At 38.3% G+C, this 27,062-nt stretch overlaps 1 protein-coding gene across 1 annotated transcript; it reads left to right on the top strand.

Annotated features, from left to right (window-relative positions):
* dck (deoxycytidine kinase) lies at positions 1-25,450 on the top strand. The gene is made up of 7 exons (XM_062055095.1): positions 1-472; positions 708-823; positions 5,033-5,226; positions 10,660-10,807; positions 13,406-13,521; positions 13,744-13,843; positions 25,221-25,450. The coding sequence occupies exons 1-7, from the start codon at positions 382-384 to the stop codon at positions 25,245-25,247; spliced, it is 792 nt and encodes a 263-aa protein (XP_061911079.1). The 5' UTR covers positions 1-381; the 3' UTR covers positions 25,248-25,450.
* The last annotated feature ends 1,612 nt before the right edge of the window (positions 25,451-27,062 follow it).

The following is a 27,062-nucleotide window of genomic DNA, read 5'->3' as shown; positions in this document are numbered from 1 at the left end:
TGCTTCCTGTGCGGAAGTAACGTTGACAGAGATGTTCTACAATGGAGATTTAATTCTACATAAGGTCAACGACGTCTCAAAAAAAAAACTAACTAAATGTATACAGGTATATGTTAGTAGAACGTCATTTGGTAACACATTATAAATGTTTTGGAGTAACTAGTTGTCTTTTGCGTTTTTCGCTCCCACAAAAGACCACGGGCAATCTCCGTAATAGAAGATCTCTGTTGCAAGGCGACACTTCCTGGTTGGCGGTGTGTGTTGCCGCCAAACTTTGAGCGGCAGCAACAACAAAAAAGACGTCAACGTTTTACCCGGCGCCGCTTTCACATTCCCAGTCTTACTTTAGTCCTACCAGAGACATTTTAATCCCAATACAACATGTCTTTAACCCCCAAAAGGCCTCGCTCGGATCAAATGAACGATTCTATGGAGAAGAGGATAAAGCGGATCTCAATCGAGGGTAATATCGGTGAGTGCAGCCGTTGTAGCTCAGCTAAATGTATTTATAATAATGATAAAAGCATTCCTTTAAATGTTAAATATAGTTGTGTTGTTTCGTTATGTAGTGGTGACTCGGTTACATTGCTGTCTTGTGTCAGTGGCGCCAAGCATTAACATTGCCTATACAAGCTAGCTAGCTAGCATATAACAACAGTCTACTCGGCATCTAAACTGACTTATTATATCATTATAATTGTGTCCAGCTGCCGGTAAGTCGACATTTGTCCGCCTTCTGGATCAGGAGTGCTCGAACTGGGACGTAGTACCGGAGCCTATCGCCAGGTGGTGCAACGTGCAAGCAAGCGGCGATGACTTCGAGGTATTTTATTTTTTAATTGGACTCTTATTTTGACAGGGCGCTATTTTAAAGTGCTGATTTCCTACCTCCGTATAGAGCAACACGATCCATGCATTCATGTATTCACAACTGGGAGTGTCTTCATCTGTATTTAGAGTGCAGCTGTCCATATTTCTGCATTCACCGGTCACTTGTAATGCCCACGGGGGACAGATGGTCTCAGTGGACATTCCAAGTGCTCATCCCTGCAGGACTCTAACCTACTTGATGTTCGCTTATATGGTAGGCTGGGCTGGATATGTACTCAACTGCAGAGAGTGCCAGGCCTCGTATGTAAAGTGACCAATGCAAGAGTTTCTGCAAAAAAACAATGCATACTTTTGACCCACACTACCAAATTTAACACTATTTATTATTGTGAGATGTTTTTCTAATATTTTGACTCCTCACATGATTGCAAACCAGCATGCAGGTTACTTGGACTTAGGGCTGGGCGATATAGCCTTTTTTTAATATCTCGATATTTTTAGACCATGTCACGATACACAATATATACCGTATTTTTCGGAGTATAAGTCGCTCCGGAGTATAATTCGCACCGGCCGAAAATGCATAATAAAGAAGGAAAAAAAGATATATAAGTCGCACTGGAGTAGGGATGTCCCGATTCAGGTTTTTGCACTTCCGATCCGATACCGATGTTGTTTTTGCACTTCCGATCCGATACTGGCTGATACTGGCCTATCCGAGCATGTGTTAAAGTTTTTTAGCCTACTTAGTTGTCAGATTCATGTTGAAAAGGGTTTTAGTACTCTTGACAACAACCAGCCAGCTGAATTAGGTGAGTTTGAATAATACACAATGGTTGGTAACAAGAAACTGACCTGTTTATTCAAGGATAAACACAAAATAGACAAAATTGTACATGACAAACAGAAATGGCATCATTGAACAGTAAAAAAGTGAACAGTATAAAGTGCAAATAATGCTGTAAACATTATTAAAAAAAAGCAAAACACACAAATCTATAACTCAGCATCAATACTTGCTCTTGAACAAGTGTAAACTTAAAAAAATATATATATATCTACTAGGGCTGCAACTAACGATTAATTTGATAATCGATTAATCTGTCGATTATTACTTCGATTCATCGATTAATAATCGGATAAAAGAGACAAACTACATTTCTATCCTATCCAGTATTTTATTGGAAAAAAAACAGCATACTGGCACCATACTTATTTTGATTATTGTTTCTCAACTGTTTGTACATGTTGCAGTTTATAAATAAAGGTTTATTAAAAAAAAAAATTATAAAAAAAAACAACTCTGCGCATAGCATAGATCCAACAAATCGATGACTAAATTAATAGGCAACTATTTTAATAATCGATTTTAATCGATTTAATCGATTAGTTGTTGCAGCCCTAATATCTATACACTCCCTTCAATTGTTTGCCCCGCCCCTGACTGCAGTCCGAGCATAATGGGGAGATGTGTTGGATGGTGCGTTGAAAGCCCACTTTACTCACGAGAAATAACGGCTCATCATCCATAATTATTTCCTCGGCAATGACTCTGGTTATCCCCTGGGCTTTAGCACTGTTCAGTGGCAGTATATCACGCTTCGCGAACGTTTCTGTCAGAGTTAGTTGGGTAGGACCTTTCTTTTTCTTTTGGTCAGTTTTCTTGAGAAATTCTTCATATTCTTTACGGTGGTATTTCGCTAAATGCTTGATCAGATTTGTTGCATTAAAATGTCTTACAACTTTACCACCACGATTGACTTTATTGTGGGATGTTTTGCACTCCACCTCTTCATCTTTTTCGTTTTGTAGGGTAAATTAATCCCACACAGCTGACATTTTTACCAGTAACTTCCGCTCGCCTTTCGGAACCATGAACCGGCATCCGCTTCCGATTAGGAGGTTAGGGCACAGAGCTGTGGATGTGTTGAAGGTGTGCTGGAAAATGGGGAACGGAATTTAGGGAGCATCAGAAAAGTGGAATGTATTATTTAAATCGGTGCGTTAGAAAACACGGACCGGTGCTTTTTTTTAAACTGGATCTGGATCGGCATTTTCCCATGCCATGCCGATACGCATTTTTTGGCAAATATCGGCGGCCGATCCGATCCAAATATCGGATCGGGACAACCCTACACTGGAGTATAATTCGCATTTTTTGGGGAAACTTATTTGATAAAACCCAATACCAAGAATAGACATTTGAAAGGCAATTTAAAATAAATAAAGAATAGTGAACAACAGGCTGAATAAGTGTACGTTATATGAGGCATAAATAACCAACTGAGAACGTGCCTGGTATGTTAACGTAACATATTATGGTAAGAGTCATTCAAATAACTATAACATATAGAACATGCTATACGTTTACCAAACAATCTGTCACTCCTAATCGCTAAATCCCATGAAATCTTATACGTTTAGTCTCTTACGTGAATGAGCTAAAAATATTATTTGATATTTTACGGTAATGTGTTAATAATTTCACACATAAGTCGCTCCTGAGTATAAGTCGCAACCCCGGCCACACTGAAAAAAACTGCGACTTATAGTAAAGCTACTTCTTGTAGCAACGCTTTTGCCCCACACTTGACAAATTACGGTTGTCTGTTCGACATATTCCCGCTTGAAGCCAAACCACCGCCAGAGATGGACCCCCTGCTGTTTTTCTTGGGAATTAATTCTTCCTTCATTTGTTACCAGATTCGCACCTTCTTTCTCTCGTATTACCACTCGCACCACAGCTAACGTTACCCATGCCGCTACCTGTCTGCTCGGCGAGGGCGTATACGCATGGGACGTATGTAAGAAGGTACGCTTGTTTTACGTCTCTGTGAGAAGGAGAGACAAGAAAGAGTGAAAAAAGCATGTAGTGTAATGCCCGCAGCTAAAAGCAACTGCGTGAGAACGTATACTCGAATATCACGATATAGTCATTTTCTATATCGCACAGAGACAAAACCGCGATATATCGAGTATATCGATATATCGCCCAGCCCTAATTTGAAGTAATTGGAGCCTAAATAGGTGAATAATTCATAACAGAATTGATTTTGATTCATTCATATTTGAACAAAAAAATCTCACTAACATTGTCAATGATCCAAAAGAGCCCCCACTCATAAAAGTGTTACAAACAAACAATATATTGTTTATTTTTTTACTTTAAACGCCTAAATATTCAGATCAACTGCAGATCTATCCATCGATTATAAGTTTTATTTCTCAGGGGTTTTGTTGTTTTATGCACTTTTTTGTCATTTGTGTTTTTATGGCAAAAAAGGAAATCACAAAATGTGCAATATTTTCTGTCAGGTTCAAACACTGATGACATCTATTAAACAGACAAAGAAGCAAGGAATTAAACAGAGACAGAATTCAATTTAGCTCAATTGAGGAGAAACGTCTGGGCTGTACTCTTGCACAGTCTCCCACCACGCTCTGACGAATGATTGTACGCATCCTCTTTTATTTGGACTTTCCCTGATTACATGGCAACAGCTGTTTCTAAAGGAAGGGGGTCATAAACAGCCGCTACCTTTGGTCACAAAACAGTTCAAAGAAATGGTGCCTGGAGGCGAGTCAGGTCCTGCTTCCTCTTCGCTTTGTAGATCTCGGGTCAAGACAAAATCTTCCTGTGGATTACAATGCATCAAAGAAACCGACACCTTCATGTCGCTTCCCATCCTACACAGTGGAGTTTTACAAGCCTTTGATTGGTAAGATCTAAGACAGCTTTTGTCTGCTCGCCGGGAACTCATTGAAACACAAAGTTTTGTGATAACTTAGATACAATTATTCTGTCATTTTCTACCAATAATAGTGTAATATTTGATGTGACGTAATTGCATCCCTCAATTGGTCAATAATTCATAACATTGATTTTGATTCATTATTATTTTTTGAGTAAAGACAGTTTAAAAGAAAAAAAAACAGCATGCATGGCTGCTTTGTGTTATTAGAGTCAACAGTGCAACTTTTTCTCGTTACATTTCACATGTATGCTTTTCTATTTCCCCTTTTTTTCTGTAATAATATTTTTGGAATGTGCCGTGAGCCGTTAAACAAATAGCTGCGGGCCATAAATGGTGCCCGGGCCGCACTTTGGACACATGCTCTGTTGCTATTTTACAGTTGAAAGTTTAAAAGCACTCCAGTTCTGCCTGACTCAGGTCGTGATCCGCATTTGTCTGTCCGTCAGGAGCTGACATCGTCCCAGAAGTGCGGCGGCAACGTGCTGAAGATGATGTACGACAAGCCCGAGAGGTGGGCGTACACCTTCCAGAGCTACGCCTGCATCAGCCGTGTCCGCGCACAGATGCGCTCGGCCAACGGGAAGCTGCGCGAGGCGGAGGATCCCGTGCAGTTTTTTGAGCGATCCATCTACAGCGACAGGTATGCCAAAGCTGTGCACACACAAAAGCGCTGCATGGCGACTAAAAAGTGTTCAAAGACAGAGTATTCCGGACAAAAGTGCTTAAAACTCAATCTATGATTGATAAAAACTAAAGGAACTGACGTCCCACTAATGGATGCCTGGTGCCCTCTGCAGTTGAGTGAATAGTCATACACAGTACATGAATAAACAACCTGTGGTAGAAACCTGAAAATAAATGGTGCGTTCTGGGACCCTCAGGCATCGTCAATTCCACTGCAAGCTTGCAGAATTACATCTTTTTGCCGCAAAAATGATATCTAATCTACTTTTAATATGCCCACATTCTACAAAACTGCGATATATAACCACAATTCACGCACAAACCGAATAAAAGACAATTATTAGAATGGACTAAAAGTGGAATTATATGTATAAAATGTTTCTATTAATCAATAAAATAAACAAGAAGAAATATATACAAAATGTTTGTATAAATTATTAAATAAAATGACATCAACTATCGTATGTTGAATTAATTATACATATAAAATGATATGCATGTGTAAAAAAAATTACATATGTTTTTAAATTGTATAATCCAGTCATCCCAGGTCTTACTGTTTGCAGAGGTTTTAGTTTTAAATCATATATTTTATTAGCTCGAGCATTAAAAAAACTGTTTACCACTTTCTAAATACACTTTTAAAATGACGAGAGTCCCCTAGACATGAAATATCACCCCCCTTTTACACTCCATTAATCAAATATAGTAATGCTACCTGTGGCTGAGCCAATCAGTGGCCACAATAATGAACAACCCGATCCAAACGGTTTGGTCTCATCCAGTGGCAATTAATTTATTATTGATTATTTATTAATTTATTTAGACATTTTTATGCTGGAAAATGCTTAATTTATGCCAGAAATACACAAAGTATGCTTTAAAAAGCCGCAAAAGAGTGACGCTGCTAACTTTGAAGCGCGATACGGCAAGGGAAGTCTGTCGTGGCATTTTTCTTGATGTGTCCAGACTTTGGGGACAGCCTGTAAATTAAAATTGCTGGCTTAGGTGCTGGACGATATGGCTGAAAACTGTATCACGAAATAAGTGTCATGTATCGGTCGATAGCGATAATTATTGATATATTTTTTTAATGACCTATTGAAAATAAGGACCAGGCGAAAAATATATTAAACGTAAAGATTTTTATTTCAAATATAACCAAACTCTGGTTATAATCCACTCAGCTATCAGGGCAGAAAGGAAATGTCAACACAAGCACGGAAAACACTCAAACAATGTAAACAAAATAGTAAAATCACATTGAACATATAACAATAAGCTCTTAAAATGAAGTTGCAAAAATAAGGAGTATGTAAGAAATGCTTAATAAAGTGTAAGAAAATAGTGCAAAGTGTGAAAATGTAAACATAAAGAAACCTGAGAAGAACTGTTTTCTGCAGGTTTAGAGTCAGGAAGCACGGCTAAGGTGGTGTGGTGTTAACGGTCTTGGTAGGGACGAGCGCCTTGCATCGTTTACAGACCACATTGGTAGGGATGATGTTCGAAACCGGTTCTCCCGATTGTTCGATAAGAAAATAACCGATTCTATGGATTCGAATCCCTTTTTGAGAACCGGTTCCCGTTATCGAAGCCACTATACCGTATTTTCGCGACCATAGGGCGCACCGTATTAAAAGGAGCCGTGTCACTTACCGGTGCTATTTCTGTATTTAACGCATAAATAAGGCGCAGTGTATTTTTGGGGCGCAGGCATGGTTAAACATACGCTAGCTTCAAACATACGCTAGCATGCATGGACGCTGTTTTAAAAAGGCAGCAGGAGCAAAGCTGAGTTGGGTTGTACTTTATTGAAGTATTTATCAATGTACTCACATTATTTTTGGATCAATCCTCATCCACAAATCCATCAAAGTCCTCATCTTCTGTGTCCGAAATGTACAGCTGGGCAAGTTCTCCATCAAACACGCCAGATTCCCTCTCCTCATTTGCAAAGTCAGTCTCGTTGTCCATTAGCATAGCAAGCTAGCACAACAGTAAAAGCCGACTTCTCTTGCCCCTTTGTGCGTATCGATTCGCTACCGTGCTGGTCCCCTTCTTCTCCAGTGTGCTTCACCGGGATGTCGAAAGTGAGCATCCATGTTGGTGATGTGTTTGTCTGCAATTTTTTTATTTACAACGCACTAGGGCTGGGCGATATACTCGATATATCGTGGGTTTGTCTCTGTGCGATATAGAAAATGACTATATCGTGATATTCGAGTATATGTTCTCACGCAGTTGCTTTTAGCTGCGGGCATTACACTACATGCTTTTTTCACTCTTTCTTGTCTCTCCTTCTCACAGAGACATAAAACAAGCGCACCTTCTTACATACGTCACATACTGTCGCGTCATACGCCCTCGCTGAGCAGAGAGGTAGCAGCATGGGTAACATTAGCTGTGATGCTAGCAGAGTGGTGCGAGTGGTAATACGAGAGAGAGAAGGTGCGAATCTGGTAACAAATGAAGGAAGAATTAATTCCTAAGAAAAACAGCACAGGGTCCATCGTCTGGCGGTGGTTTGGCTTCAAGCGGGAAGATGTTGAACAAGTTTGTGGCAAAAGCGTTGCTACAAAAAGTAGCACCTACTGCTAATTTGTAGCATCATTTGAAAAGTCACCCGCTAGAGAATGAAGAGTGCTTACTCCGCATGTCAACATCTCTGTTCGGTGCCACACCCACAAAATGCCGAAGCAACCATTTCCAGATCAACACCATATGAAAAAAAATAGTCAACAACAGAAGGAGATAACGTCCGCAGGAACCTACCACATAGTGAAGGACATAAACCATTTGATTTCCTATTATGTAGCTCATTTTTATTTGACACTTATTGAAAAATCTTGTTTGACATCATGCACAAAAGTGCACTTTATTTGTTTTAAACTATTGTAGTGGCGTTTTGTACAAAAAGTGCACTTTAATTTAGTGTTGTTTTGATATGTCATCTTAGTGACATCATGCACAAAAGTGCACTAATAGCTTGTTTTAAAATGTCTCTGACAATCTTGCACTTCCTGTTTGGAAATGACATGAATGTTTGTGCCACTGCTTAATAACTGTTTAATAAATACAGTTTTGGTAAATTGACTTAATTGTGATTTTCCTCTCTGCATGAAAGTTTAAAATGAGCATATTAATGCAGTATAAACAAGAATGTTTTAAAGGCCTACTGAAACCCACTTCTACCGACCACGCAGTCTGACAGTTTATATATCAATGATGAAATCTTAACATTGCAACACATGCCAATACGGCCGGGTTAACTTATAAAGTGCAATTTTAAATTTCCCGCTAAACTTCCGGTTGAAAACGTCTATGTATGATGACGTATGCGCGTGACGTCAATCGTTGAAACGGAAGTATTGGTACCCCATTGAATCCAATACAAAAAAGCTCTGTTTTCATCTCAAAATTCCACAGTATTCTGGACATCTGTGTTGGTGAATCTTTTGCAATTTGTTTAATGAACAATGAAGACTGCAAAGAAGAAAGTTGTAGGTGGGATCGGTGTATTAGCGGCTGGCTGTAGCAACACAACCAGGAGGACTTTGACTTGGATAGCAGACGCGCTAGCCGACGCTAGCCGCCGACTGCACGGATGATCTGGTGAAGTCCTTCGTCCTTCCGTCGATCGCTGGAACGCAGGTGAGCACGGGTGTTGATGAGCAGATGAGGGCTGGCTGGCGTAGGTGGAGCGCTAATGTTTTTATCATAGCTCTGTGAGGTCCCGTTGCTAAGTTAGCTTCAATGGCGTCGTTAGCAACAGCATTGTTAAGCTTCGCCAAGCTGGAAATTATTAACCGTGTATTTACATGTCCAGGGTTTAATAGTATTGTTGATCTTCTGTCTATCCTTCCAGTCAGGGATTTATTTATTTTGTTTCTATCTGCATTTGAGCCCGATGCTATCACGTTAACTCAGTAGCTAAAGAGCTTCGTCGATGTATTGTCGTGGAGATAAAAGTCACTGTGAATGTCCATTTCGCGTTCTCGACTCTCATTTTCAAGAGGATATAGTATCCGAGGTGGTTTAAAATACAAATCCGTGATCCACAATAGAAAAAGGAGAAGTTGTGGAATCCAATGAACCCTTGTACCTAAGTTACGGTCAGAGCGAAAAAAGATACGTCCTGCACTGCACTGTAGTCCTTCACTCTCACTTTCCTCATCCACAAATCTTTCATCCTCGCTCAAATTAATGGGGTAATCGTCTCTTTCTCGGTCCGAATCGCTCTCGCTGCAATGTAAACAATGGGAAAATGTGAGGAGTCCTTCCTCTGGTGACGTCACGCTACTTCCGGTATAGGCAAGGCTTTTTTTTTATCAGCGACCAAAAGTTGCGACCTTTATCGTCGTCGTTCTCTACTAAATCCTTTCAGCAAAAATATGGCAATACCGCGAAATGATCAAGTATGACACATAGAATGGATCTGCTATCCCCGTTTAAATAAGAACATTTATTTTCAGTAGGCCTTTAATGTAGACACATAGAATCATCATACTGCTGTGATTATATGCATCAAGTGTTCATTCAAGGCTAAGGCAAAATATCGAGATATATATCGTGTATCGTGACATGGCTTAAAAATATCGAGATATTAATAAAAGGCCATATCGCCCAGCCCTACAACGCACATAGCAGCACTATATGCTTACTGGGGGCGTGCCTTTAGCGTCCTCTCTCACCTGAAACCTTCACCCTTTAACGGCCGCATGCTGTCCTCAGTCACGTCCGCTTTTCCTCCATATAAACAGCGTGGCGGCCCAGTCACATAACAGCTATGGCTTTTGGAAGTCAGTGCACACACAACAACCTATCCGGATTCGATAAGAGGATTTGATAATGTCATCGAACTCGATAATTTCTTAACGAACATCATCCCTACACATTGGTCTGACTACGATCCCTTTTGATTGAAAAAAATCCCCAAAACCGCCATACTGTCCAGGTGACTTTTCCTCCTTTATCCACAATTTCTTCATTTTGACTTTCTCTTCTCACTCCATGCAAAGAATCAACCGCCAGTCATCCAAATGACGCAACCATACATGATGGTTGATACTGCTACCTGATTGGCTGTTAGCGTGTCACTGCCACCAATCAGTGATCACTTCCTGCGTTGCTCGGTTACCAGCGAGCGAGGGCCTTTTTTAATGCAACCAACCTTGCTTGGCAACTTCCGCTTTCTTCCAACAGAGAAGAAAAAAAAATCTTACCTTTTTATTGATATTGTTTATGTGTGTATCACGATACATATCGATATCATTTTATCACCCAGCCTTAAGCTGGGTGCTTAAAATAGTTCAGTATCGCTCGATCAGTGCTTGCAATGTTTTCCTTTCATAGCGTTAACCCTTCGTAAACCTGCTGTGTGCGTCATCAGGTACATTTTTGCGGCCAACCTGTACGAGAGCGAGTGTCTCAATGAGACTGAGTGGTCCATCTACCAGGACTGGCACGGCTGGCTGCACAGCCAGTTTGGCCAGCACATCCAGCTGGATGGAATCATCTACCTGAGAGCCCCACCTGAGGTAAACCTGAGGCAATGCAAGCCCCTCCCCCTTCCTCTTGTCTTACTCCATCTGCACAACGGAAGCCATTGGTGTTGTGTTTGTATGAATGGCTTCACTGTGAATTTTTTTATTTTTTATTTTTATTTTATTTTTTTTTTTGCTCCTGGGAAGAAAATGAAAGTGGTTATGCAGAATCTTTATGGTCAAACCACTTTCATTCTGGAATGTTCCACCTCCCAAACAATTTTTTCCCATTGGCAGCCATAATCAACTGTAGAGTTATAGTCACGTTGTCAACTGTCATGCAAGTGCAAAAAAAAAAGAAAGTTAACAGCAAGTATTATTAGCACGTTAATGATTACTGACGGTGTAATGCGAGGATGATTCATGTCGCAGGCATGCGTCACACTTTGTGTTCTACATAATCTTACAAGTGTAGAAATAAGACAACTGCGGTTTGAAGACGTTCATAACAAAGACCCACTTCCTGGCACCTTATTTAGCACGCCTTGCTGAGGCTGCGCCCTCTCACGGGATATGGAGTGTTTGTTGCAACTCTCGAGTGAGTGAAACTGAAAGTAATTTGAAAATTTTCCACTGAAAAAAACTCGCACGACCAAATAGGAAATCTTGGAGGTGTGTTGTCGTTGTCATGTTGGGGGTAGAAAAAAACCTGCCAGTGCAATTCATTTTTTACTCAAGGAACCTCAACTGGTCAGTGCGTGCAACCACCATGCTGGACTGTGGGCAAGACACAACGATCTTGCCACTCACTTGTTGCCAGCTACAAACCCCAAAACCAGTGAAGTTGGCACTTTGTGTAAATGGTAAATAAAAACAGAATACAATGATTTGCAAATCCTTTTCAGCCTTTATTCAATTAAATAGACTGCAAAGACAATAGACTTAACGTTCGAACTGGAAAACGTTATTTTTTGAAAATATTAGCTCATTCGGAATTTGATGCCGGCAACATGTTTCTAAAAAGCTGGCACAAGTGGCAAAAAAGACTGAGCAAGTTGAGTAATGCTCATCAAACACTTATTTGAAACAGCAGGCTAATTGGGAACAAGTGGGTGCCTTGATTGGGTATAAAAGCAGCTTCCATGAAATGCTCAGTCATTCACAAACAAGGATGGGGCGAGGGTCACCACTTTGTGAACAAATGAGCAAATTGTCCGACAGTTTAAGAATAACATTTCTCAACGAGCTATTGCAAGGAATTTAGGGATTTCACCATCTACGGTCTGTAATATCAGCAAAAGGTTCAGAGAATCTGGAGAAATCACTGCACGTAACATTAAAGGCCCGTGACCTTTGATCCTTCAGGCGGTAATGCATCAAAAAGCGACATAAGTGTGTAAAGGATATCACCACACGTGCTCAGGAACACTTCAGAAAACCACTGTCAGTAACTACAGCTGGTCGCTACATCTGTAAGTGCAAAAAGAAGGTAAATAATGGGCTTAAAGGAGGTAAATAACATGTAGGAGAAGGTAACATTTTTTTAAATACAAATATAAAAGAAGGTAAAAGGAAGGTAAATAAAGGATAAAATAGGTGAATATGTAAAAGAAGATAAATAACGGGTTAAAAGGGGGTAAATAACAGGTAAAAGAAGGTTGATAACAGGTAAGAGAAAGCAAATAAAAGGAAAAGAAGGTAAATGGAACTTAAAATAAGGTACATAAAAGGTAAAATAGTGTAGATAAAATGTAAAGGAAGGTAAATAAATGGTTAAACAGGGTAAAGGACAGTAAATAGAAGGTAAATCAAATCTAAAGGAAGGCAAATAAAGGGTAAGATATAGTAAATAAAATGTAAAACAAGGTAAATAAATGGTTAATCAATCAATCAATCAATGTTTATTTATATAGCCCTAAATCACAAGTATCTCAAAGGGCTGTACAAGCCACAACGACATCCTCGGTACAGAGCCCACATACGGGCAAGGAAAACTCACCCCAGTGGGACGTCAATGTGAATGACTATGAGAAACCTTGGAGAGGACTGCATATGTGGGTAACCCCCCCCCCCCCCCCCCCAGGTAAAGGGCAGTGAAAAGAAGGTAAATCAAATCTCAAGGAAGGTAAATAAAGGGTAAAATAATGTAAAAGAAGGTAAATAAATGGTTATGGAAGGTAATTAAAAGGTAAAATAAGGTAAATCGAAGCTAAAGGAAGGTAAATAGAGGGTAATGAAGTCTTTGGCAACCAAAAAAAAAAAAAAAGTGTTTATTTCCATAACTTTCCCTAGAATTCGCATTGAGACTATGAAGTGTGTTTTATCCGATTAATCGAACAAACTCGTGGATGGTTTACTCGATTTCTAAAATAGATAGCTGCAGCCGTAGAAACAATGATATGTAATAAAAGAAAATCAGGAACTCGTTGAACTATTGTGTTGATATTGTTAAACTGTCAATAATAATAATAACTCCATAAATACAACAAATGAACAGTTAATACATGTGATCAGTCTCAGTTGATCTCACTCATGGACGGTCGTATCGGTAGCTGGAGGCACCCCTTTTCCAAAGTATATCTCAGTGGACTTTCTCAAGTAGTGTTCCTTGACAAGATCGGTTATAATAAAGTTTCCTCTTCCTGCATGTAGAAATGTCTTGAGCGTTTGCACCTGCGAGGTCGCGAGGAAGAGCAGGACATCCCACTGGAGTATCTGGAGAAGCTCCACTTCAAGCACGAGAGCTGGCTGCAGCACAAGACCATGACGTGAGCATTCCTCATCCCTTTCCCAAAACCCTGACGTGTTTGCTGTGCGCAAGGAGGACTCGTGTTGTCGCCAGTCCTGGCAGCCAAGTCACGTTTCAGCCGAAAGAAAGAGCGCCTTTCATGAAGGAAGCCTGCGGAGGAATGGAAAGGCTTCCATGTGACCCGCGTCTGCCTTCATGTGTGTTGCTGTCTTCACGTGTGAATGATTTCCTCTCTGCGCAGGATGGACTTTGAGTACCTCAACGAGGTGCCGGTTCTGACGCTGGACGTGAGCGAAGAGTTCAAAGGCAACGAGAGCAAGAGTGCCGACATGCTGGAGAAGGTGAGCGGCGGTGGCGCTACCAAAGGGGTGTCCAAAATGGGGACCGGGGAACATTTGTGACCCGCAACTTGCTTTTTATCGGCCCAAGACCGACCCATTCTAAAGACAAAATAACAACATTCCGGATTAGAACTTTACACTGGAAAACTAACAGTTATCATATCATATCATATCAATCTTTATTGCAGACCTTAAGATCCATTACACACATAAAAACACTAGGGCTGCAACAACTAATTGATTAAAATCGATTATAAGAGTAGTTGGCGATTAATTTAGTCATCGATTCGTTAGATCTATGCTATGCGCATGCGCAGAGAATTTTTTAAATTTATTTTTATTTATTTAATTTTTTAATTTATTTTTTATTTTTATTTTTATAAACTGCAACATGTACAAACAGCTGAGAAACAATAATCAAAATAAGTATGGTGCCAGTATGCTGTTTTTTTTTCTCAATAAAATACTGGAAAGGATATCAATCAATCAATCAATGTTTATTTATATAGCCCTAAATCACAAGTGTCTCAAAGGGCTGTACAAGCCACAACGACATCCTCGGTACAGAGCCCACATACGGGTAAGGAAAACTCACCCCAGTGGGACGTCAATGTGAATGACTATGAGAAACCTTGGAGAGGACCGCATATGTGTGTAACCCCCCCCTCTAGGGGAGACCGAAAGCAATGGATGTCGAGTGGGTCTGACATAATATTGTGAAAGTCCAACACATCAGCGAAAGTCCAGTCCATAGTGGGGCCAGCAGGACCCATCCCGAGCGGAGAAGGGTCAGCAGCGTAGAGATGTCCCCATCCGATGGACAGGCTAGCGGTCCACCCCGGGTTGGGAGCAGAGTAGAAAAGAAAAGAAACTGCAGATCAACTGGTCTAAAAAGGGAGTCTATTTAAAGGCTAGAGTATACAAATGAGTTTTAAGATGAGACTTAAATGCTTCTACTAAGGTAGAATCTCTAACTTTTACCGGGAGGGCATTCCATAGTATTGGAGCCCGAATAGAAAACGCTCTATAGCCCGCAGACTTTTTTTGGGCTCTGGGAATTGTTCTTTGAACGCAGATTTCTTGCCGGGACATATGGTACAATACAATCGGCAAGATAGGCAGGAGCTTGACCGTGTAGTATTTTATACGTAAGTAGTAAAACCTTAAAGTCGCATCTTAGGTGCACAGGAAGCCAGTGCAAGTGAGCCAGTATAGGCGTAATATGATCAAACTTTCTTGTTTTTGTCAAAAGTCTAGCAGCCGCATTTTGTACCATCTGTAATCTTTTAATGCTAGACATAGGGAGGCCCGAAAATAAAACGTTACAGTAATCGAGACGAGATGTAACGAACGCATGGATAATGATCTCAGCATCGCTTGTGGACAAAATGGAACGAATTTTAGCGATATTACGGAGATGAAAGAAGGCCGTTTTAGTAACACTCTTAATGTGTGACTCAAACGAGAGAGTTGGGTCGAAGATAATACCCAGATTCTTTACCGAGTCGCCTTGTTTAATTGTTTGGTTGTCAAATGTTAAGGTGGTATTATTAAATAGATGTCGGTGTTGAGCAGGACCGATAATCAGCATCTCCGTTTTCTTAGCGTTGAGTTGCAAAAAGTTAGCGGAGATCCATTGTTTAATTTCATTAAGACACGCCTCCAGCTGACTACAATCCGGCGTGTTGGTCAGCTTTAGGGGCATGTAGAGTTGGGTGTCATCAGCATAACAGTGAAAGCTAACACCGTATTTGCGTATGATGTCACCTAGCGGCAGCATGTAAATACTAAAGAGTGCAGGGCCAAGAACCGAACCCTGGGGAACTCCGCACGTTACCTTAACATAGTCCGAGGTCACATTGTTATGGGAGACACACTGCATCCTGTCAGTAAGATAAGAGTTAAACCAAGACAAGGCTAAGTCTGACATCCCAATACGCGTTTTGATACGCTCTAATAAAATATTATGATCAACAGTATCGAAAGCGGCGCTAAGATCAAGAAGCAGCAACATAGATGAAGCATCAGAATCCATCGTTAGCAATAGATCATTAGTCATTTTTGCGAGGGCTGTCTCCGTAGAGTGATTTGCCCTGAAACCGGATTGAAAAGGTTCACAGAGATTGTTAGACGCTAAGTGTTCATTTAGCTGCTGTGCAACAATTTTTTCGAGGATTTTCGAGATAAACGGAAGGTGGGACACCGGCCGGTAGTTTACCATGAGGTCAGGATCGAGGTTAGGTCTTTTGAGTAGAGGATGAATAACCGCTTTTTTGAATGCTAGGGGAACAGTGCCAGAGGTAAGTGATAAGTTTATAATATTTAACACTGATGGACCTAATAATACAAAAAGCTCCTTGATAAGTTTCCCAGGAATTGGGTCAAGTAAACATGTTGTTTGTTTTGTCCCATTTACACATTTTGACAATTCCTCAAATGTTATTTCATCAAAGAGAGAGAAACTATTTTGGAGGGCAGTGTCCGTCGTATATACAGTCGTATCTGTGTTAATAGAACCCAGTTGTAGCTGAGATGCATTGTCTTTAATCTCTTTTCTAATGACTTCAATTTTCTTATTAAAGAAATTCATAAAGTCATCTGCTGAGTGGGTGGAGCTACTGGGAGGAGTACCTTGTTGGGTTAGCGATGCTACTGTACTAAACAAAAATTTAGGATCATTTTTGTTGAGGTGGATGAGATTTGAGTAATATTTAGCTTTAGCTGAGGTAAGCATGCGTTTATAAGTTATTAAACTATCACACCATGCTTGATGGAAAACCTCAAGTTTAGTCGCACGCCATTTGCGTTCCAGCTTTCTACATGATAATTTCTGGGTTTTAGTTTCTTCTGTAAACCATGGGGTACGCCTTTTAGGGGCCCTTTTTAGCTTTAGCGGTGCTACACTATCAATGGTGTCGCGCAGGGCGTCGTTAAAGTTGTTAGTGAGGTTATCAATAGAGCCCACATAATTTGGGAATGGTGCCATTACCGAAGGCAGTAGGTCAGTAAGAGTCGTCGTTGTGGCAGCATTAATGTTGCGGCTGCTATAGTAGTTATTATTATTATTATTAGTTTGTTGACAATGAGTCAGAACTTCGAATTTTATAAGGTAATGATCGGACATTACTTTAGTGTACGGGAGTATCGTAACTTTAGAGGTGGTGACACCCCTGACAAGCACTAGATCTATCGTATTACCGTTGCGATGCGTGGGTTCATTTATTATTTGTGTAAGACCACAGCTATCAATTATAGTCTGGAGCGCCACGCATGGAGGGTCCGATGGGGTATTCATATGGATATTAAAGTCCCCCATTATGATTATATTGTCGGCGTGCGTCACTAGATCAGCAACAAACTCTGAGAATTCACTGATGAAGTTCGAATAGGGCCCAGGGGGGCGGTAGATAACAGCCAGGTGGAGAGGCAGCGGTGTGACAAACCACAAAGTGAGCACCTCAAACGAGTTATATTTATTATTTAGGTTAGGTGTAAAATTATAGTTTTCATTGTATATTAGTGCGGCACCCCCTCCCCTTTTAAGAGGACGGGCAACATGCGCATTGGTATAGTTAGGAGGATAGAAATGTAGTTTGTCTCTTTTATCCGATTATTAATCGAAGTAATAATCGACCGATTAATCGATTATCAAATTAATCGTTAGTTGCAGCCCTAATAAACACAATACAAAACATTAAAAACAAAACAATAAAACATAAAGCCCAAATGTCAGTTTCTGACAGTTCGAATGCTTCAAGTACCATGTCGTATGACTAGAAAGTGTACGCTATAAAATTTGCTCTTGAAAAAAAAAATGTTAGCATGCTAACAGTTAGCATATTTCAAGTACCAAGTTATAGGACTGCAAGGTCTTTGGCTGTAAAATTGGAAAAACAAATGTTTACATGCTAACAGTTCGAATGCGTCAAGTACCAAGCCATATGAATAGGGATCGTACGCGTGTAAAATTTACTATAAAATATGCTATAAAATATATAGTTAGCTTGCTATCAATTAGCATATTTAAAGCACCAAGTTATAGGACTCCGAGGTGTTCGGCTGTATATTTGGCAAAACAACTGTTTACATGATAACAGTAAGAACGCATCAAGTACCAAGTCGACTAGTAATCGTACGCATGTGAAGTTTGCTATAAAATATATAGTTAGCATGCTAGGCAATTAGCATATTTAAAGTACCAAGTTATAGGACTCTGAGGTGTTCGGCTGTAAATTTGGCAAAACAACTGTTTACATGATAACAGTAAGAACGCATCAAGTACCAAGTCGACTAGTAATCGTGCGCATGTAAAGTTTGCTGTAAAAAAAATTGTTAGCATGCTAACAGTTAGCGTATTTCAAGTACCAAGTTATAGGACTCCGAGGTGTTCGGCTATAAAATTGTCAAAACAAATGTTTACATGCTAACAGTTAGAATTTGTTAAGTACTACGTCTAATGACTAGAAAGTGTACGCATGTAAAATTTGCTTTAGAAAAAAAAAGTTTGCATGCTAACAATTAGCATATTTGAAATACCAAGTTATGAGGTGTTTGGCAGTAAAATTGGCAAAAAATGTATTTACATGCTAACAGAATGTGTCAAGTACCAGGTCATGACTAGGAAGTGTAAGCATGTGAAATTTGCTTCAAAATTTTTTTTTGGAATGCTAACAGTTAGCAAAGTTCAAGTTCCAAGTTACAGGACCCTGAGGTTTTTGGCTGTAAAATTGGCACACAAAAAATGTATGTGCTAATCTTGGCATGATAACAGTAAGAACGCATCAAATACCAAGTCGACTAGTAATCGTACGCATGTGAAGTTTGCTATAAAATATATAGTTAGCATGCTAGGCAATTAGCATATTTAAAGTACCAAGTTATAGGACTCTGAGGTGTTCGGCTGTAAATTTGGCAAAACAACTGTTTACATGATAACAGTAAGAACGCATCAAGTACCAAGTCGACTAGTAATCGTACGCATGTAAAGTTTGCTGTAAAAAATATAGTTAGCATGCTAACAGTTAGCATATTTCAAGTACCAAGTTATAGGACTGCGAGGTGTTCGGCTGTAAAATTGGCAAAACAAATGTTTACGTGCTAACAGGTACAATTTGTTTAGTACCAAGTCATATGACTAGGGATCGTACGCATGTAAAATTTGCTATAAAAAAAATATAGTTAGTATGCTAACAGTTAGCATATTTCAAGTACCAAGTTATAGGACTGCGAGGTGTTCGGCTGCAAAAATGGCAAAACATATGTTTACATGCTAACAGTTCAAATGCGTCAAGTACCAAGTCATATGAATAGGGATCGTATGCATGTAAAATTTGCTATAAAATATATAGTTAGCATGCTAGGCAATTAGCATATTTAAAGCACCAAGTTATAGTACTCCGAGGTGTTGGGCTGTAAATATGGCAAAACAACTGTTTACATGATAACAGTAAGAACGCATCAAGTACCAAGTCGACTAGTAATCGTACGCAAGTGAAGTTTGCTATAAAAAAATATAGTTAGCATGCGAACAGTTAGCATATTTCAAGCTCCAAGTTATAGGACTGCGAGGTGTTCGGCTGTAAAAATGGCAAAACATATGTTTACATGCTAACAGTTCAAATGCGTCAAGTACCAAGTCATATGAATAGGGATCGTACGCATGTAAAATTTGCTATAAAATATATAGTTAGCATGCTAAGCAATTAGCATATTTAAAGCACCAAGTTATAGTACTCCGAGGTGTTGGGCTGTAAATTTGGCAAAACAACTGTTTACATGATAACAGTAAGAACGCATCAAGTACCAAGTCGACTAGTAATCGTACGCAAGTGAAGTTTGCTATAAAAAAATATAGTTAGCATGCGAACAGTTAGCATATTTCAAGTTCCAAGTTATAGGACTGCGAAGTGTTCGGCTGTAAAATTGGCAAAACAAATGTTTACATGCTTACAGTTCGAATGTGTCAAGTACCAAGTCATATGACTAGGAATCGTACGTATGTAAAATTTGCTATAAAGAAATTGTTAGCATGCTAACAGTTAGCGTATTTCAAGTACCAAGTTATAGGACTCCGAGGTGTTCGGCTGTAAAATTGTCAAAACAAATGTTTACATGCTAACAGTTAGAATTTGTTAAGTACTACGTCTAATGACTAGAAAGTGTACGCATGTAAAATTTGCTTTAGAAAAAAAAAGTTTGCATGCTAACAATTAGCATATTTGAAATACCAAGTTATGAGGTGTTTGGCAGTAAAATTGGCAAAAAATGTATTTACATGCTAACAGAATGTGTCAAGTACCAGGTCATGACTAGGAAGTGTAAGCATGTGAAATTTGCTTCAAAATTTTTTTTTGGAATGCTAACAGTTAGCAAAGTTCAAGTTCCAAGTTACAGGACCCTGAGGTTTTTGGCTGTAAAATTGGCACACAAAAAATGTATGTGCTAATCTTGGCATGATAACCGTTAGAATGCGTCAAGTAAGAAGTTATATGACTAATAAGTATACGCTTATAAAACTTAATTTAAAAAAATAATGGTTAGCATTCTAACAGTTAGCATATTTCAAGTACCAAGTTATAGGGCACCGAGGTGTTCGGCTGTAAAATTGTCAAAACAAATATTTACATGCTTACAGTTCGAATCTGTCAAGTACCAAGTCATATGACTAGGAATCGTATGCATGTAAAATTTGCTATAAAAAATATAGGTAGCATGCTAACAGTTAGCATTTTTCAAGTACCAAGTTATTGGACTCTTGAGGTTTTTTTTTTAAATTTACAAAAATCACAAAATAAATAATAAAAATAAAATACAGCAATGGCAACCCAATCCCAGCTTTACAATACTTATTTACATTTACAAAGCAATTGAGAAAACAATATTAATAAAAATTATAAAAGAAACGGTATCAATATTAATAATAATAATATCAACTAGAAAATTTCTCGCAGAAATTTTGATGGGCCTGCTATCTGTGCTCTGGACCTCTGGCCGGGTGTCGCCGTAAGCCGCCGTGCTTTTAGGATGGTGCCGAGTGTCCTAATCCGTGAGTTTTAGGTGTAACTGCCTAAAATGTTAGCATGCGCACATTAAAATGCTAACACTTAGCATGTGTACTAACGATGGCCTGCTAACCGTTAGCGTGTCTCACATGTCAATTAACACGGCTGTAAGGTGTATGGCTTTGGAAATAGAGAAAAAAAGTGTAAAATTAGATGACAAGGTTAGCATGCTTAAGTTAGCTACCTAGCGTGCTATTGTTTGCATGCTAAAAGTTAACAAGTCTCACATACCAAGTTGTATTACTCTGAGGTAAACGGTTGCAAAACTAGCTCTAAAATTTAGCAAGTTAACGTTAGCATGCTACCACTTAGCATGTGTCACATACCAAGTTATATGACTGTAAGGTGTATTGCTGTCTAATTAGGGAAACATTTTTAAAGTTATGTAAAAAGGTAGCATGTTCCTATTAGTATGCTAGCAGTTAACAAGTGTCACATACAAAGTTATATGACTCTAGGGTAAACGGTTGCAAAATTAGCTAAAAAAAAAAACTACCACTTTAATGTTAGCATGCTAACGTAAACATGCTTCAGTTACTGCATACAGTACAGCAGGCCCATAATAATGGTTGTATAACTTTTTTATATCCCCCAAATTATTATTTTTTTTAAAAATTGCCAAAAAAAATTGTTTTTATTTTAATATCAATTCTCGAAAATTATGATTTGATTTAGAATTTGAATAACTGAAACCAATTTGGATGTCAATCAATGTTTTTGATTGCCATTGACGTAACAGTGAAGGGCCTTCAGTCCGCGCAATACAAATAGAAACACCCGTGATTTAAATAGTCCTAAAAATAGACCTCACACACACGTTTTCAGAAGTATTGCACGTTACCATATTGAATAGATTGAAGCATTCTCGCCCGCCAGTGATACTTGTTCACGTGCACATGTCAAGCGCCTTGGAATGGGGTGTGAAAAGACGCTGACGTTGCAGTTTTGTGTTGATACCTAAGCACCAGCGCACATTTTTTTAGTGCATATAAATAACAAGAGGGGTGTGTGTGTGTGTGTGTGTGTGTGTGTGTGTGTGTGTGTGTGTGTGTGTGTGTGTGTGTGTGTGTGTGTGTGTGTGTGTGTGTGTGTGTGTGTGTGTGTGTGTGTGTGTGTGTGTGTGTGTGTGTGTGTGTGTGTGTGTGTGTTCTGGCAATGCTTACTTAATGGGGACATCGCTCTGTTTAGGGCTGCAACTAAGAAATAATTTGATAATCGATTAATCTGTCGATTATTGCTTCGGTTGATCGATTAATAATCGGGTAAAAGAGACGAGCTACTTTTCTATCCTTTCCAGTATTTTATTGAAAAAAAACAGCATACTGGCGCCATACTGATTTTGATTATTGTTTCTCAGCTGTTTGTAAATATTACAGTTTATAACTAAAGGTTTAGAAAAAAAGAAATAAAAGTAGCCTCTGCGCATGCGCATAGCATAGATCCAACGAACCGATGACTAAATTAATCGCCAACTATTTTTATAATCGATTTAATCGATTAGTTGTTGCAGCACTAGCTCTGTTTACACAGTCACCTTTAGGGGACCTCTGACGGTATGGGGACAAAAAAACAGGTCCCCTAAAGGGAAACCTTTTTAAATGATAGTCAGAACCATTCTGAAGATGCCTAAGTGATTTTTGAAATAGTAGATTAAGAGATAATCAGCAAGACTGGTTAAGTAGAACAGTTTTTTATGTTCTTCATGTTCAATGTTGTTAAAAATAAAAAGTACAAGTAAAAGTTTAAATGAGTTTGTATTTTATTTCTGTGGTTTAAGGTACAAACCCCGTTTCCATATGAGTTGGGGAATTGTGTTAGATGTAAATATAAACGGAATACAATGATTTGCAAATCCTTTTCAACCCATATTCAATTGAATGCACTACAAAGACAACATATTTGATGTTCAAACTCATAAACTTTTTTTTTTTTTTGCAAATAATAATTAACTTAGAATTTCATGGCTGCAACACGTGCCAAAGTAGTTGGGAAAGGGCATGTTCACCACTGTGTTACATGGCCTTTCCTTTTAATAACACTCAGTAAACGTTTGGGAACTGAGGAGACACATTTTTAAAGCTTCTCAAGTGGAATTCTTTCCCATTCTTGCTTGATGTACAGCTTAAGTTGTTCAACAGTCCGGGGGTCTCCGTTGTGGTATTTTAGGCTTCATAATGCGCCACACATTTTCAATGGGAGACAGGTCTGGACTACAGGCAGGCCAGTCTAGTACCCGCACTCTTTTATGCCACGTTGATGTAACATGTGGCTTGGCATTATCTTGCTGAAATAAGCAGGGGCGTCCATGGTAACGTTGCTAGTTGGATGGCAATATATGTTGCTCCAAAACCTGTATGTACCTTTCAGCATTAATGGCGCCTTCACAGATGTGTAAGTTACCCATGTCTTGGGCACTAATACACCCCCATACCATCACAGGGGCGGTATAGCTCGGTTGGTAGAGTGGCCGTGCCAGCAACTTGAGGGTTCCAGGTTCGATCCCCGCTTCCGCCATCCAAGTCACTGCCGTTGTGTCCTTGGGCAAGACACTTTACCCACCTGCTCCCAGTGCCACCCACACTGGTTTAAATGTAACTTAGATATTGGGTTTCACTATGTAAAGCGCTTTGAGTCACCAGAGAAAAAGCGCAATATAAATATAATTCACTTCACTTCACTTCACAGATGCTGGCTTTTCAACTTTGCGCCTATAACAATCCAGATGGTTCTTTTCCTCTTTGGTCCGGAGGACACGACGTCCACAGTTTCCAAAAACAATTTGAAATGTGGACTCGTCAGATCACAGAACACTTTTCCACTTTGTATCAGTCCATCTTGGATGAGCTCAGGCCCAGCGAAGCCGACGGCGTTTCTGGGTGTTGTTGATAAACGGTTTTCGCCTTGCATAGGAGTTTTAACTTGCACTTACAGATGTAGCGACCAACTGTAGTTACTGACAGTGGGTTTCTGAAGTGTTCCTGAGCTCATGTGGTGATATCCTTTACACACTGATGTCGCTTGTTGAGGCAGTACAGCCTGAGGGATCGAAGGTCACGGGCTTAGCTGCTTACGTGCAGTGATTTTTCCAGATTCTCTGAACCCTTTGATGATATTACGGAGCGTAGATGGTGAAATCCCTAAATTCCTTGCAATAGCTGGTTGAGAAAGGTTTTTCTTAAACTGTTCAACAATTTGCTCACGCATTTGTTGACAAAGTGGTGACCCTCGCCCCATCCTTGTTTGTGAATGACTGAGCATTTCATGGAATCTACTGTTATACCCAATCATGGCACCCACCTGTTCCCAATTTGCCTGTTCACCTGTGGGATGTTCCAAATAAGTGTTTGATGAGCATTCCTCAACTTTATCAGTATTTATTGCCACCTTTCCCAACTTCTTTGTCACGTGGTGCTGGCATCAAATTCTAAAGTTAATGATTATTTGCCAAAACATTTTTTTTTTTATCAGTTTGAACATCAAATATGTTGTCTTTGTATCATATTCAACTGAATATGGGTTGAAAATGATTTGCAAATCATTGTATTCCGTTTATTAATTTGGGTTACTTTGTTTACGTGTTTCAAGTATTGGTAAAAGAGAAAATTAATTAACTTGAAAAGTGAAACATTTGTTATCCTGGCATTAATAGTACTGTGATTCTGTATGGTATCCATCCTTAGTTAAAACTAATATATTTTTCCAAAAACAAAATCTGGTTTAGTGTTCCTTAGGATGACATTTTCATACAGCATGATTATAAAACATTATTACCTTAAAGTATGGTTCACATTCAGAATTTTCCATCCTTCTATATATGGTAGTTGGAGTGGCAGACAACTTCATTACTGCTAAATAGCAGTTTTCAGTAATGTCACAGAAGATGCAGGATTTGCTTTAACATTTAAGTGGTGAAACTTCCTATAAGAGGACAGCTGTAGTGCTGTATTCTGAGGATCATGTCATATTTAATTTCAACTTTTTTTTTTTTTTTTTAAATGGTCCTCAGTAGTCACGTACAAATTTGTGTGAGTTACGCAAAATTATTTAAATTTGGTCCCCATGAACCACATTAACTCTTTTTCCCCAGTAAGAATGATCAGCACATTACTTCATCAATCCAGAGATTTAAAGACGTGTATGAGCTAACTGGGCAGTGGACATTTTACCTCATTTTTTTTTATGCCTCCACAACCTGTAGAAAGGGTGGTCCCCACAAGTGATGATCAAAAACTTGGTCTGTGTGTGTGTGTGTGTGTGTTTTTTTCATTCATTGTGACTCCAAAGTGAAAGTCCATGCTGTCTGCTTTGTGTTCCAGGTGAAAGAGTTCCTGACCACCTTATGAGGACCACTAAAGAAGATGGGAACAAAGCACTATTTTTCATTTTAACAATGAAATTACCTTGTTTTATTTTTATGATTACTTATTGAAATGACATTTTTCTATTTTTTAGCATTTGCTCCTCTGTGTATATTTTAAAAGCGATGCTGTGTGTGTGACAATGAAATAAATTTAAACGACAACAATTTGTTTTCGGGAAGACAATACAGACCTTTTGTCAACTTTGACGCATTGCTGTTGCTTTGATATCGCTCAACATTTGATTCAGAGCTGATCTAAAACCCTTCTCACCATGCAGAACTTACCGGGTACAATTTGATAAAAATTCCAATTGACTTAATCATTATTATTGGAAACATCTTTTATAATGAGCAATATTTTTCAAACAAAAAAATATATTAAAACATAATTTTAACACGCATTGAGGCATTTGAACTATTCTAAATAATACTACATGTATCATTTGACTTTATTATTGGAAACATCTTTTATGAGCAATATGTTTAAAACAACAAAAAACGATATAAAGAAGTATAATTTTAACAAACATATTTAGGTATTTTCACATTTTAATTAATACTGCCTATTATTTGACTGTTATTGAAAAAAATATTTCAAAATGAGCAATATTTTTAAACGACAAAAAGTACTAATACGTTTAATTTTAACGTTTTAATCCATACTGTAAGAATTATTTATTGACTTTCATAAAATATTTTTCCAATAATCCATACTGTAAGAATTATTTATTGACTTATTATCATTAAAAAATATTTTTCCAATGATAATAGTCAATAAATAATTCTTACAGTATGGATTAAAATGTTAAAATTAAATGTATTAGTATTTTTTGTCGTTTAAAAATATTTCTCATTTTGAAATATTTTTTTCAATAACAGTCAAATAATACGCAGTATTAATTAAAATTTGAAAATACCTTAATATATTTGTTAAAATGATACTTTTTTATATAATTTTTTGTTGTTTTAAACATATTGCTCATAAAAGATGTTTCCAATAATAAAGTCAAATGATACATGTAGTATTATTTAGAATTGTTCAAATGCATCAATGCGTGTTAAAATTATGTTTTAATATTTTTTTGTTTGAAAAATATGGCTCATTATAAAAGATGTTTCCAATAATAATGATTAAGTCAATAGATAATACATATACAGTATTAAAATGTTAAAATTACATTTCTTAATATTATTTTTGTTTAAAAATATTGTGCATTATAAAATATCCATCCATTTTCTACCGCTTGTCCCTTTCGGGGTTGCGGGGCGTGCTGGAGCCTATCTCAACTGCATTCGGGCGGAAGACCCTGGACAAGTCGCCAAATATGTTTTCCATAATAGTCAAGAAATAATACATACTGTATTAATTAAGAAGGTTAAATACCTTAATGTGTGTTACAATTAAATTGTTTGAAAAATATTGCTCATAAATATTTTTCCAATAAATCAATCAATGTTTATTTATATAGCCCTAAATCACAAGTGTCTCAAAGGGCTGTACAAGCCCTTTGAGACATATATATTACTATATTATTTATTGCTCATTATAAAATTGTTCCGATGAAAATGTAGTAAAAAAAATGCATAGTTTTAATTAGAAATGTTAAAATACCTTAATGTGTGTTAAAACTGATTTTTTTCAAATCAAATTTTTTGTTTACATTTTTACTAAAATTATCTTCCGATAACATTGAATCAATAAATTAGAATTTTGTAAGTCAAATGACCAAAATATGTGATGGAGGTAAATATAAATACTGTGAATATGGACGTTAAATTACCAAGAACATTTGAAAAA

Source organism: Entelurus aequoreus, linkage group LG08 (genome assembly GCF_033978785.1).
Source record: "Entelurus aequoreus isolate RoL-2023_Sb linkage group LG08, RoL_Eaeq_v1.1, whole genome shotgun sequence".
In the NCBI taxonomy this organism is placed as follows: domain Eukaryota; kingdom Metazoa; phylum Chordata; class Actinopteri; order Syngnathiformes; family Syngnathidae; genus Entelurus; species Entelurus aequoreus.
This window is presented reverse-complemented; position numbering and strand designations above follow the sequence as displayed.